The sequence below is a fragment of the Plasmopara halstedii genome (assembly GCF_900000015.1).
Source record: "Plasmopara halstedii genome assembly, contig: Scaffold_323, whole genome shotgun sequence".
Lineage (NCBI taxonomy): Eukaryota > Oomycota > Peronosporomycetes > Peronosporales > Peronosporaceae > Plasmopara > Plasmopara halstedii.
The window spans coordinates 1,756,716-1,770,383 of NW_020187244.1; the positions used below are offsets into that span (position 1 = coordinate 1,756,716).

At 44.3% G+C, this 13,668-nt stretch overlaps 5 protein-coding genes across 5 annotated transcripts; 3 read left to right on the forward strand and 2 right to left on the reverse strand.

The window, feature by feature from the left end:
• Positions 1-1,427: 1,427 nt before the first annotated feature.
• PHALS_08842 (uncharacterized protein) lies at positions 1,428-1,660 on the reverse strand (the record flags this gene model as incomplete). The annotated part of the gene is made up of 2 exons (XM_024724264.1): positions 1,428-1,550; positions 1,607-1,660. The coding sequence occupies 2 exons, from the start codon at positions 1,658-1,660 to the stop codon at positions 1,428-1,430; spliced, it is 177 nt and encodes a 58-aa protein (XP_024575158.1).
• Positions 1,661-4,112: 2,452 nt separating this feature from the next.
• On the reverse strand, positions 4,113-4,643 carry PHALS_08843 (conserved hypothetical protein; the record flags this gene model as incomplete). The annotated part of the gene is made up of 3 exons (XM_024724265.1): positions 4,113-4,176; positions 4,236-4,526; positions 4,588-4,643. The coding sequence occupies 3 exons, from the start codon at positions 4,641-4,643 to the stop codon at positions 4,113-4,115; spliced, it is 411 nt and encodes a 136-aa protein (XP_024575159.1).
• A 197-nt stretch (positions 4,644-4,840) lies between these two features.
• On the forward strand, positions 4,841-7,545 carry PHALS_08844 (uncharacterized protein; the record flags this gene model as incomplete). The annotated part of the gene is made up of 5 exons (XM_024724266.1): positions 4,841-6,561; positions 6,774-6,828; positions 6,870-7,030; positions 7,094-7,154; positions 7,216-7,545. 5 exons carry the CDS (start codon positions 4,841-4,843, stop codon positions 7,543-7,545), a joined length of 2,328 nt encoding a protein of 775 aa, XP_024575160.1.
• A 380-nt stretch (positions 7,546-7,925) lies between these two features.
• On the forward strand, positions 7,926-9,843 carry PHALS_08845 (mannosyl-oligosaccharide alpha-; the record flags this gene model as incomplete). Its single annotated transcript, XM_024724267.1, has 4 exons — positions 7,926-8,725; positions 8,791-8,875; positions 8,939-9,247; positions 9,313-9,843. 4 exons carry the CDS (start codon positions 7,926-7,928, stop codon positions 9,841-9,843), a joined length of 1,725 nt encoding a protein of 574 aa, XP_024575161.1.
• An 82-nt stretch (positions 9,844-9,925) lies between these two features.
• On the forward strand, positions 9,926-11,347 carry PHALS_08846 (Interferon-related protein PC4 like; the record flags this gene model as incomplete). Its single annotated transcript, XM_024724268.1, has 1 exon — positions 9,926-11,347. The coding sequence occupies one exon, from the start codon at positions 9,926-9,928 to the stop codon at positions 11,345-11,347; it is 1,422 nt and encodes a 473-aa protein (XP_024575162.1).
• Positions 11,348-13,668: the final 2,321 nt, after the last annotated feature.

Sequence of the window (13,668 nt, forward strand, 5' to 3'; positions counted from 1 at the left end):
ATAAGGGGGCGCTCAAAGAGTGTCGATATGCCGTTCCGACCGAGAACGATCGTGAAACCAATTGTGGTAAGGTCATTTCGTGTCTGCTCCGCTCGGCGAGCAAGGGAAGCCCTGCATTCACATATAGAGCGTGGTGAGTCGGCGAGTATATCAGAAACCGTGTACTTCGAAAGCTGATCGGTGTTTGAAAGTCTAGTTTGACAAGGTTGCTTTGGCGCCGTTGCCTCTAACAAACTGACGTACCGTCGAAAAGATGATACAGGATCGCCTGGCGCAATGTGCTAGCCATGAAAAAGTAACAATTGCTCTTGTGGTGAGTCTAACGCTTGGTCGCTGGCTGACACTGATATGATCGGTGCAGCAAAAGATGATGCGATTTGTTTACTTCAGGCGGAGATGCTAGAATCTCCGGACCTGACTGAGCTAGACATCATCGTGAGATCCGTTGTGGATGTGGCAACAGTAACCGCTATGGCAACAGAGATCGAGACTTTACACTCGAACAAAAATTAGGGGTGGCTGCAGCGTTCGCTTGCCTACATTTAAATTGACTCGCCGTATGTCTTTGATATATATTAGCATTACAGAATCGGGTAGTCATCTCGACCGTTCTCATCAGAGCCCACCTCGGCCTCATACACTCGTAAATTCGCATTTTATCAACAATTTCGTCAAGAAGTCACGACATATGAATGCCTCTGTCTTCCAATCGCTCCTGGCAATAAATGTCACGAAAACTTTAATCATTCCCATATCCTGCGTCAAAGTTACTATAACTTTATAATTTGACGTCATAAAAAGTAGCCATGTATCATAAGAGCTACAACGGAAGAGAACTTAGGTCTGATTCAATCTAATCATCTTCCGTTTGATCCAGGTCTCACATCATCACAGCCTGGTCATACCTATGATGCAGCTCTAGGTCTACAAACAGAGTGCTTTGCGCTGTTATTATTACAGAAGAGTCGAAGGGGCAAAATAGCTTTCTCGAACCAAATGAACCACAACGATATATACCTTCTCTACTGATTTTGACAATCGTCCGTCGAATGTTATTGCACGACGCCAATAAAATTCTTGGATCTTTAGACGGTGTCAAAAAGTTGAAGACGCTCATGTTACGAGCAAACAATTTTTAATGGCGAGCCACATCTTGTATAAGGCGTTACCTGTCCGACCTTCTTCCTCTATGAAAACAAGTTACCTCAGATTTCTAGCTGGCGCAGGGTTTGCTAAGGCTTGTTCTCTGCGAGCTGTCTGCTGTTCAGCTTTACGTGGTGGCTGGACGCTTAGTGCCTTCAAAAAAATGAAGAATGCTCATAGGATACGAATTTTAGTACTCCAAAAATCTAAGATCTACAACCACACAGCGTTGACCAGCAGATCATATAAAACTATGTACACACCTCTTTTTCCCCCCGTAATATCTAAAATTTACCACCACTTAAACGGTGACAAAGACTCCCCCCGGCTTGAAAGCTGTGACCCAAAATCAGTGTATCACTCGCCGCTTCATCAACAGATTGGACAAGAGTTGGTGCAAGCCGCAACTATACGTACATTGTTTATAACAACAAGTCGTAGCCGTTTCCGAGGAAGAACCTACCGCCATTTCGGATGCTAAAAAGCTCTCGGATCTTGGACACTCTTTATTCTTCATTTCGTTGACGGATAGGTAAGACTTCACTACTTTACCGCACTCATGATAAGGCGGTGCGAATACCCGCGACATGAAAAATTCTAAGAGAGCAAAGACATCGCGTCAACAAACGTATATGACTCGGAAACGAAATGTCTTGTTAGCTATGCATTTATGCGGTGTACACATATATGTACTATATGTATGATATCGTAGTTGTAAAACTAATATGTATGTGCGATTGCAATATATATAATACTAAAACTCTATTTACATTCTGACATGCGGCTTGCAGTCCACGAGTATCACAGATTTCATCTCATAATAATAAACTTGTCGGTAGTCATAAATATTCACAATTGCATCAAAAATTATGCAGTATTGAATTTCGTGCCATTAAACTCAAAGTGTTAGGTCTAATTAAGCAAAATTTATGTAATATTTCGTGGCAAGCTTATCCTGTTTGTCGTGCGGTTTGCCATGCCAATAGTCTGAGTAATGAAATCTTCCAGTATGCGCTTAGAGCGTTCTTGACAGCATGACAAAGACAGAGCACCGAAGATGTATGTATTTACGTTGTACTAGGACGCGAATAAAGTGCGAGAAGTTTGAAAGCTTTGATAATATCATACCGGCGTTGTTGGATTTGGTGTGTTCAAATGTTTGTTCATTTGTTTGTCGAAATTAGTTATAGATAACAGCCGTAACTTCTTTGTTACGAATGAGCTTGGCAAAAGTTGTCCTGCCTTATGATAGGAATTTTAGCACAGTCTGCTTTCGTTAGAAGGAGCCACCATATTAGAGCAAATTTTATATAAGAACCAAATCACGCATAGAAAAAAGTATATCATATAAAATCAAGTAAAACAAAACTGCTGGACGATATACGAGGCAGGAACATGTATCAAAAATTCAGGTCACTTTATTCGCATAATGGTGCGCACAATCCTGACGAGCGGGCCGTCTACGTGAAGGAAAATCCTCATCGCCGTCACCAGAACTTAGCTTCTTAGGTACAATCCGAGTTCGGCAAGACCATTGGTCATTCGACGGTTATCCGCGTCGTCTCGGTGCCACCCCAGCCCTACTGAACATGAACACGAGACGCCAGCGTCTACTCCGATTCTCACACATGGAGCTGCTCTTGCTGGATTTTGCGCATTGCAGCTGCACCAAGCCTTGCGGCTTTAAGCGATTTTGTTCTCTGGGAGAATGAGCAATACCATTTGCAATACGTCTCGCACTCGTAGGTGCAGAAGTTTAAGCGCCGTGACAGCATCCGTTAGCGCACTGTACAAGGCGAATCCAGGTCAGTGGATCTCGCTACAAGCGCCGCAAATTATAGACCCTCATAGAGGACTATGAACCACTGGATCATCCGAATGTTGATGAGACCAGCCTCTTCTTTTGCACTCTGCCCAGCCTGTAGCAAGATCCGTGGCACCAAGAAGAACAAGGCGAATATTACTCTTGATCTGTGCTACAATATGGCAGGTACCGAGAAGATGGTCCCTGTCGTCATCCACAGCAGCAAGAAGCCTCGCTGTGCCCGGGAGTGACCAGAGAGCACGTTGGTATCCAGTTCAACGCGAAGTAGGTGTCATGGATGATGCACATTGTCTTCTCGATATGGCTCCAACGCCTCAATTCCAAGATGCACAACCATGAAATGCTGCTGCTGGTGGACAATGCGTCCTGCCACGATAGCAACGAGCTCGCCAATGTCCGTGGTTGCTTTTCCCGCCGAACACGACATCTTTCTTGCAGCCACTTGACGCTGGAAGTTCTGACAGTGATCAAGTTTTCCGTTGATGCGTGGGCTGATGTACCATAAGGAACTGTTAGTGCCATTCAGGCATCGTGCCAACACCCTTGGCTACTCTGGTCATTTCAGTTAACCACTGCGTAATACCGACGATCTTCCCGAGCTCAGCGCTCTCATTCGCCATCTTAACCTCGCCGACCGGCTCGATGCCAACACCTACATCAATATTGAAGACAACTTCCATGGAGCCACTGTTAACACCATTCGCAGGTCAGTGATGTAAAGGGTGATGTTAGGAAGATGGAGAAGATGAACCGGCCTTTTTCCACCGCGAGCCTCTATGCGCGTGCCAACACCTCGCAGTCTCCGTTTCGCGCATGACCAGAGTGGGCACGATATCACTGTGGTTCTTGGTCACGTGAGAGCTATAGACGGGATTAAAGCAGCCAAAGATCCCGGCATTCTTCACAGCAAAGAGTATTCCATAGCTAATACTTGAATATTTTATCCCTCTTGCAATTTTTGTGAAGTCATTTGCAAAAATCATGATTTCGTCTAAAATATTTGCGTGAAGTTGAAGTTCAGGATATTACGTATAAAATTTTGTAATTATGTTTAAGAGAATCAGACAACTTTACTATTGCCATAATGAGCACGGCGAAAGAATCATGGAATAAATTGTGATAGCATGAAAAGGTCCTACGTGCTTTAGTCTTCGTGGAGCTGTACCATAAGCAATTTTTTTTTCATGGCGTGAAAACGCAGTAGCATCCTGGAACAAAAGTGGTATTAGCTTTAAACATGTCTGCTCTGCTTTCCTGCTCCACGTACCAATAGATGGTAAAAGTGAGCGCGCTAATCCACCAATTGCGCTCAGAACGCCAGCGCGAAGCCTTTTTCTGCAGATCCGCAGAGTAGTGTGCCTCAATGTGCGGGTCGCTAGTAAGAGAGTAGCGCTTTTGGAGGTCGTATGTTTGCGCTCCAAGCACTACGAAGGATACGAAAGTGATCACAGAAAAGATACTGAGTGTGCCGATCCGAATGTTAAAAATGAGATCGCCAAGCATGACAATGCCACGGTTAAGCATGCGTCCAGGAAAGGGAATTGTCATCAATAGCAACCTAGTAAGCACATCTTAGTATTTAAACGACAACAAAGAAAATGTCAGGAAAAAAGACGTACAAGACCACTGCAGGTGGCAACAAGACATAAGTAAAAGACGACCACATGGACGTCATGGTGATGGCAGAAGTTGGACTATGTGTGGGGAGAATTTGACCCGACTCAAGTATGCTAAAAGGGGGTAATCAAGCAGTAAGTATGCAAAAGCAAAGGATCATTTTACTGGACTTAGCATCAAATAGTTAAGGTGTCAAGTTTGGGACGAGGCCTTCTTCCATCATGCAGAGTCACAACATAGCAGTGACTTATTGCAATGGATGTCGGGGGTGCAGACACTGTACGAGACGTGCTGCGTGTAGAGCGTCTTTCTTACATCGGCTCGAATGTCTCAAGCCATGATGACGAGGACAATTTTACTGAAAGTACTCAATTTCGAAAAATCGAAAAGGATGAAAACGGAGGAACGCAACTTCGATCCGGTGACGCTCCAAACTTGTACCACTGGCGCCACATTGGTTTGTTAGTGCAGTATGCAGCTGTGGGCTTGTTATACGGCGGACTACCGCGCACTGTATATCCATTTCTGAATAATTATTTGCGTATGAACGGCTACCAGACGCTCTCAGCACGCGTGCTGCTTTCTCTACCATGGTCATTTAAAGTCCTCATTGGCATTGTTTCCGACTGTTTTCCTATCTTTCACTCGCGTCGTCGTGCATACATGGTCTTGGGATGGATCATTTGCTCGAGCATGTTGCTCATACTCGTGTTTGTCGATCAAGAGCCACCGTACTACTTGGACTCGTCATTGCGAGGTAAAGATTTGTCAAAGATATCTCCAGCTGAACTTCAAGGTCGAGTGAATGTCCATGCACCAAGCTCAGGATCGTTTTATATTGTGTTTATGATGTTAGCCAGTGTGGGATATATGATTGCTGATGTTGCGTCTGATGGACTTGTGGTGGAGTTTGCCCAACAGGAACCTGAAAATATACGCGGGAACATTCAGTCGACTGTCTACCTTGTGCGTAGCGTTCTGATGATCCTGGCAGCATTGCTGGTCGGATTCGGTCTGAATGGCAAAGATTATGGAGGTTCATTCACGTGGTCACTTACGATAAGCCAACTGATGTTAATATTCTCGTTACTGAGCTTGGTGGCGATTCCTGCAGCACTCTGGTTCGTTCAAGAACCAGTGTTTGGTGACCGTGTACCGCAATTTAGTAAATACATGCACAGTTTATGGATGTCAATTCAAAATTCGGCCATGGTACAGATTTTGGCCTACCGATTTTTCAGCGGCATATTTGATGGTTTCACAGTCACAGCAGGTGATCCTATTCAAAGGTACTGGGCAAGCGTCCACCCACTCAACGAGAGCTTATTTTCTGTGCTTGGACTTGTCGTGTTTAGTGCCGCTTTGTATGTGACAAAAAGAATTGGTTTAGGTTGGAGCTGGCACCGCGTGATTTCATGGACAACTGTGTCAGTGATTGTTCTGGACGCCATTGTGGGAATGCTGACGATCTGGGGCGTTGTGCGCAGCCAGTGGTTTTGGCTTGGTACACCGATCCTGGAGGAGCTTCCACAAGCTATGAATTTTCTTGTGTCAACCTTTGTAGTCGTGGAGCTGGCAGATCTCGGTAATGAAGCTGCTGTTTATGGTCTTATGACGACGGTGAGTAACCTCTCCAGTCCGTTTGCTTCGTGCATTTCGAAGAATGTCAATGCGCTTTTTGACGTTGGCGTTGCTGATATCATCCGAGACTCTCAACATGTGCGCTTGCAAGTCACCTGGACGTTTGTGATTGCGTACATCATGAAGTTATTGTCACTATTGTGGCTGCCATTGCTTCCACGACAAAAGAGAGAAACCCAAGCTCTCAAGCAACGATCCCGACAATGTTTTTGGGGTGGTATTGCCATTATTGTTATATTTGTCTTTGCTCTTGTTTGGTCCATTACCACAAATCTTCTTTCAGTCTTTCCCAAAACCGCATGCCGTATCATTGCAGGTGGCCCTGGATGTAACAAGTAATTGACAATGTTAGTTAAGTCAAATAAAGTCATTTGTATGCGCCAATCAGTGGCCGCAATCGCACACACCATCAAAACTATTCATAAATACTTCGTCGCACTATGCTGCGTATCCTGCCCTCTTTCGCCACTCATGCTGCACAAAAGTCGCTGCGACAGCATCCAAAACTGATGCATCGTTACCCAATTGTCCTTACCCGTAATTTCAGGTCCACACGCTCTCGATTGAATGCCGAAAAGGTTACACTTTATGAAGATGAAAGGGTAAGCTTTGGCGATCAGCTTACTTGCCATTGATGCAACAGATAACAGATCAGGCCACAAAAGAAGGACAGAAAGCTGCAGATGCTTTGGTTCTTACGCCTTACGAAAAGGTAACGGCTACAGCCACTGGTGGCTTTTGGCTTGGACTCCTAGGTCTGGGTGCCGTCGGTGTCTACTTTGTCGCTCGTGAGCTGCTGCCCAAGTACTTTGACATTCAGAGTTTATAATGTTTCTACTATCTAAAATTCTTTTACTTGTTGTGCAGCCGCATGAGCCCTAATGGTCTCTTCAGCGAATCGCTGGAATTCCTCTCGGAAAATACGGATGTAAGTGCTGTGAAATTGAAACTTGTGTCTATTAATCACACAGTTATTGTTTCTTGTCCAGGTGACGTCGCGACTTGGTTTGCCAATTCACGGTTATGGTCACGACCACGGTGGTCATCGTGAAGGTCGTCGTAATCGTATTGAACACGTAAATCTCACTGCTAAGGACGGCACACCGCGTCTTCGTATCAAGTATAACATAAAGGGTCCTTCAGGCCATGCCTACGTGTTTGCAGAGGTGAATAAGAATATGAAGAAGAACGAGTATGTGTACCTCATTGTACAAGTGACCAAAACTGGCGAATTGCTCAAGATTATCGACAATCGACAAATTCTTGAAGCCGAAACTAAAGAGGAGCAAGATGCTCTCCGCCAACTGCTCGGTAAATAGGCAATTGATACTATTATGGTGAGTTTTTAAGCCATTATAGACCCAGGTAGACTCAATTGCACTTGAAATGAAGAAATTTATTTCGTGCTTGGAAATAGTATTCATCAAACTTAAGCCTATCAATTACAGATAGTATCATGTGATTGAGATGAGTGCCATGAAATGAATTATTTCGCGACAGTTTTATAATCCATACTGCGGGTAATATTATAATTTGAATCAAATAGTTTGACTAGCATGATTTTTTTTTGTGAAGTGTCAACAAGCCGGTGCACAAAATGACGATAAAGTATGTCAACTGAGATGAGAAGATGATTACAAAGGATTCGACCCTTCAGAATTTGAGTGATTCATTTTGTCTTTGAATCCTTCTTACCAAAATGAATCATGCCACTAAGGTTAACAGCCGTTTGCAGCGACTGCAACATTGGAGATACATTAGACTCCTTGGAGGCGTGTGTCTTTTGATGCTCTTCCTTTGGGTGCAGTATTCGATCTTAACTACTGATATAAGTAGCAATCCAGTTGACTTACACAGCACTACAAAATCGGACCATCTGAGAGGCAATGACCATCTTGGACAGCGTTACAAGGTGGATATTGCTACAAACGACTCAACACGAGGGACAGCGGCATGGGAAGAGCTCGATAAAGCCATTGGGATGCTGGCGGACGTTGAAGAACCCGACAAAGATGTCGCTGCAGCTCCTTCTGCAATGCAAGAGAACAGGCGCTTGGCTGTGCGCAAGGCAATGCAGTTTGCATGGGGAAATTACGAGGAACACGCATTTGGTGGTGATGAATTGTATCCAAAACGCGGCTCGAATCATAGCCAAGTCTGGGGTGATATTGCCTGCACTTTAGTAGACAGCATTGATACGCTCTGGATCATGGACCTTAAAGATGAATTTCAACGTGCTAGAGATTACGTGGCCAATCATTTAGATTTTTCACACTTAGGTCGTGATGAAAACACAGTTTCGGTATTTGAGACCATCATTCGCGAAGTGGGTGGCCTTTTAGGCGCATTCGACCTCTCTGGAGATATTATTTTCAAGGAGAAAGCTGTAGAGCTTATGGATCGTCTCACACCTGCATATAATGAGAAGGAGGGTGTTTTTTATACATTATATAATCCATTTACGAAAGCCAAGAGCTTTAATCACTTTGCTGCATACCGGTAAGAAATGTTTACTTATATTCTAAAGCTGTTATTGTCAATTTGCTTATGCTTTACATGTGTAGAGCTCATATCGCAGATGTCGGCACACTTCAGCTTGAGACTCGGTATCTGTCTGATATCACTGGAGACTCAAAATACGCTCAAATGGTGTGTTAATGAAGAAGAGCTTTATCTACATAAAAGTCTGACGATCACTTACATATTCATCAGGGTGATGCGTTTTACCACATCGTGAAACGTGAAGGATCACATAAGAAAACAGGCTTATTTCCCGTGCACTTTGATTCTGTTTCCGGAAAGTTCGATGCACAACATAGCAAACTCACTCTTGGTGCACTTGGTGACTCGTTCTACGAATATTTGCTGAAAGTTTACATTTATAGCGCCAAGCGTGATGAGGACAAGTATTTACGCGAGCTGTACGATGATGCAGTGAGAGGAATTGAAGAGTTTTTGCTTTTTTTCTCTATACCCGATGATCTCTACTTTCTGCAAGATCTGAATCTACCCTCATTATCGGTACTTTATATGGCAAAAAAATACATTCATGGCTTATGCTGACATTTTGCTAATCGTGACTGCAGGCCGTTCGAAGCATGGATCATTTGACATGTTTTGTTCCAGGAATGTTGGCTTTAGGAACGTTGTTTGAGACTGACGATCATGTGAAAAATGCCAAACACCTCGAACTTGCAGAAAAGCTTATGGAGACTTGCTATCAACTATATCGACGTCAGCGAACGAAACTCTCGCCGGATATTGTGAGTTTTCCAAATATGCAAGCAACTGATCAAAAGCATCGTCTTCGACCAGAGACTATCGAGAGTCTCTTTTACTTGTATCGTGCTACAAAAAATCCGAAATATCGTGAGTTTGGCTGGAACATCTTTCAGGCTCTCGAGACACATGCAAAGGTCAAGCACGGTTATGCTGCCATTCTGGATGTTACGGAGATTCCTGCTCAAACGGAAGATAAGATGGAGAGTTTTTTTTTAGCCGAGACGCTTAAGTATCACTATTTACTTCAAGCACCCGAAAGTCTCATTCCACTGGACGAGTATGTGTTTAATACTGAGGCACACCCTCTACGTATCCGCAAGAAAAAGTTAAATTAGTACTTGTATTAATACAGAGCGTTTTAAGATGAGCTTAATATTAAGTGAATAGTAATACTGCATATAGCTTCAACCGCAGATCATGGTGAAAGGGACGCGCGCTAAGGAATTACATCCGCATTTGCGTCGCCGACTATCGGAAACAGGAAGACAATTGCTGCGTGATGCACTGGCTGAAGACAGTGATGCTAGAGATGATGATTCTATAGATTACAGCATTATTTCGAATTGTGGCGACTCGTCGATTGAGTCGGAGCTTGAAGGTACATTACAATGGGAGCGGCAGCAACAGCTTGAGCTCAATTCTAGCGACAAAAATGAACGGAAGGAACGAAGTAAGAAGTGGAAGAATACGAACGAGATAGAGAATGCGGACGATGATCTGGAAGGTGCTATTGAGAAGCTGAAAGAGAAGAGAGACACAACAAAGATCACAGCGCTCGAGAAAATTCTTGCTATGTTACGTGTTGAAGTTTTAAGCGACCGCATTCAGAAGATAAAGGTGACTTTAGCCCCGCAAATACTCGGTTGTCTGAAAAGGCGAGCGAAAGAGTCGAGCATCTTGGCACTTCGAGTGCTTAGTATGGTTGCGATTACGCTCGGTGCAAATGAACAGAAGCTTTATGATGATTTGTTGCAGCCTGTGCAAACAATTTTCACCGATAGAGATGATGATGCAATGCGTATAGAAGCAGTGTATGCTTTAAGTATTGCCTGCTTTGTGAGTTGTTCGGACGATGAGTCCAAGTGGGAGTTACTAGAGGTACTGGGCAAGTTTTTGGTGGCAGCGAATGATGCTGAAGAAGATGGTTATGATGGAAATGAGTTTTCAGAGACGCTTATTGTTGCGGTAATTAAGTGTTGGGCCTTTCTTGTCAGTAGCTTTCAGCCTTCAGTCATTGTTGGTAAAGTTTATAATGCGCAGTCCATTGTTTATGGTCACGTAGCTGCATTAGCTGACTTTGTTCGAAATGGAAGAAATATCTCTGTCCGATTGCCTGCGAGTGAGGCCTTGGCACTTATCGTGCAGTTTAAATACACTACTGCAGTCAGCTGGACCTACTCGAACGAACCAGCAAATAGTGTCATCAGCGGTCTTGATACACGCATTGAGATGTTAATGCAAGAGTCGGCAAAAAAGATTGGCAAAAAGAATCGAAAGTCTCAGCGTTCCGTTTTGAAAGACGTTTTGGAAACGCTGTATACGGGAAACGGACCTTTTACGGAGCTGCAAGATAGAAATGAAACTCTCACGATATCAACATGGAGTCGCTTTTTCCAAGCGCACGTATTCTGTCGTGTGCTTGAGTCAGGCTTTCAGACTCATCTTGTGAAAAATGAAGTTTTGCGCGACATTTTTGAGATAAAAGCGCACGGAAATGCTAAACTTGGGTTGGTGTCTACTGTGGAACGTCGTGCGGGCCTCAAGGCGAAGTCAGTGCACAAACGCAATGACATATCCCGCAAAGACCAAGCACAGAATGCATTTTTGTTTGACCAGTAGCAGCAATGCTGGCTGTTTTTATTAATTTGTTCGAAAAATTAAGCCCAGATTTCGAAAACTAAATATAAATATTTTGATCTTTAAGAAGCTGGCTTTCTATTTGGAAGAAATCAGAGCTTGTCCCACCCTTCTTCACAGGAACTGACCAACCCAAGTATAAAGAAGTATTCTGAAAACATGACCTGCTTTGCAGCAGCCCTCCTCACCTTATTAATGTCATCAATTCAATCTAAGACATGTGGCCTTTAACGTGGAATGCAAGCATGATATAGCAGGAGATCAACAAAAAGGTCGGCAATAATCGAGTGAGGAATCACTTACAAGCGATTGATTACAATTTTGTTTTTGATGATATAAATGCTATGTGCTTCTTGCTTTTCAAATTGATGTCAACGCTCATGAGCACCCATCAATCTTTTTTGAAAATTAAAAGTGCACGTTATATGGTTTTATGACGGCATCACGTTATCATTTTCAAAGTTATATTGAAAGCTTCAAATTTACGGACGATCATATGCTCATTGACAATTTATCTTTGAACATAAAAACGAGAGCATCCTGAGTTTGTGCGTGAGCAATTGCGCACGTACCCATTTGTAGCGCCCACCACGGCCAACGGTAAGGTTAAGCTCGGAACATCCTTGTCAACTGCAACTTCAAAAACGCATCTTCCCCACTCTGCATGTTTTACACCCCAGAATTTCAAGACGTCCTAGAACATGACTTCGTGGTACCGGGAGGTACCTGGTTCTATACCGAAGCAAAGAGACCAAAAATAGTCTCTAGAGTGGGCCAGTAATATAACCCTGTGGTGTGAACGCCCTGTCGACATGGGTTGGGCTGGAGGAGGCTCAAAAAATTTAAACTGTTATGATGGGTACGGAACCTGTAGCGGGGCTGCCGTAGCTCCTTGCTTAGAGGAAGCTGAGCTAAGGTCACCGACCTTACGTTCTTTCCAAGTGCCAGCACGAGGGTAGCGGATCGTAATCCGCCACCTCTAAGTACTAAAACCCTCAATCAGGGCAAAGGAACACATCTCTTCAAAATTAAAACTGTATTTTGCTGTTGTAGTTGCGGTAGAGCCGCGCTCCGAGGTTTCTTTAATTAATAAAGTAAAACCTAATTAATATAGTAGAAGCTGATTAATATAGTAATATGCATTACTACTGGCATTCCTGCCACGTGGTGGCTTATTGTTCCGGTGTGGTCACACCACTGTGTGATAACTCTAATCTGTGTAATACAGACCTATGTACGTTCGCACAATCTTGTGCGAGTCCCTCATTCATACAAGAGTACATGTAAACCCTTTACACACTCTCCCATTAAAATTGTAAATATCCCCAGTTCACATTTAACGGTCGCCTCATTCGAGGCTCGCGTATCTGAGACACCTAAATGCGCGTTAGGAACAAATCAAACACTCTCCGCTCAATGAGCCCTGTCTCTATGACATCCAAAAACCTAGCCTAGCTGGTAGAGAGGGCACCATCAGGGTGCATCTCCGAGCAGTATGTCCGCTGCTTCACGGGAAGCACATCCCAAGCCCTCGGCAACTGAGCGCAACACACCGTGCATGCCTGGCAACGGATTTTCTCGTCTAGGAGTTGGTGTAAGTCGACTGGAAGTCGGAAACTCCTTTCCCAGCATGGGATGACGAGGAAGTTGGAGTGCGCCAACGGCGCGAAGTGAGCCCATCTCAAACCTTGCGGACACCATGTCCGTACACCATGTCCGTTCCTCGACCTCTTGGCTTCCGGATGTGTGTGGTATAATTACCAATCGTCTCGACGAGGAACAGGCGCAGCAATTAGAGACGGCTTTCCTGCGCTCGTATCCACGTTCGATCTTAGACTCTCGTGTGGATAACGGCTTCCGCTCGGCTGATCCCGCTGCTGAATCGAAAGACGCGGTCAATCATTCGTTAGGCGTTCACGTAGTCGGGCCACACAAGCTTAGCTTGATCAGCGGAAAGCTCATCAAGCTCGCTTTTTGAAGCAACAAAAGATCTCATATCGGTACCGCGCTCGACTCCGAGCTCAAAAAGAATGTGCTACTGTTCCCACTATGCGGATCATCCCTGTGGTGCTCGCCCCTGGCGAAACCGCTGCAGATTATGCTGAGCTCTTTGAGTGATGGGTGCAGCAGCACCGGAAACTTTCTTCACTGTCTCTCTTACAGCGAAACCACAAGGACGCGCTGAACGCCATCTTAGATTTGAGTTTGCCAAAACTCAAGTCGACCTTTATGAAGGGGTCCCTTATTCTTGAACTCACGCTCGCGCGTGGCCTTCAGAGCGATTTCATTACTTTCCTTGCGGA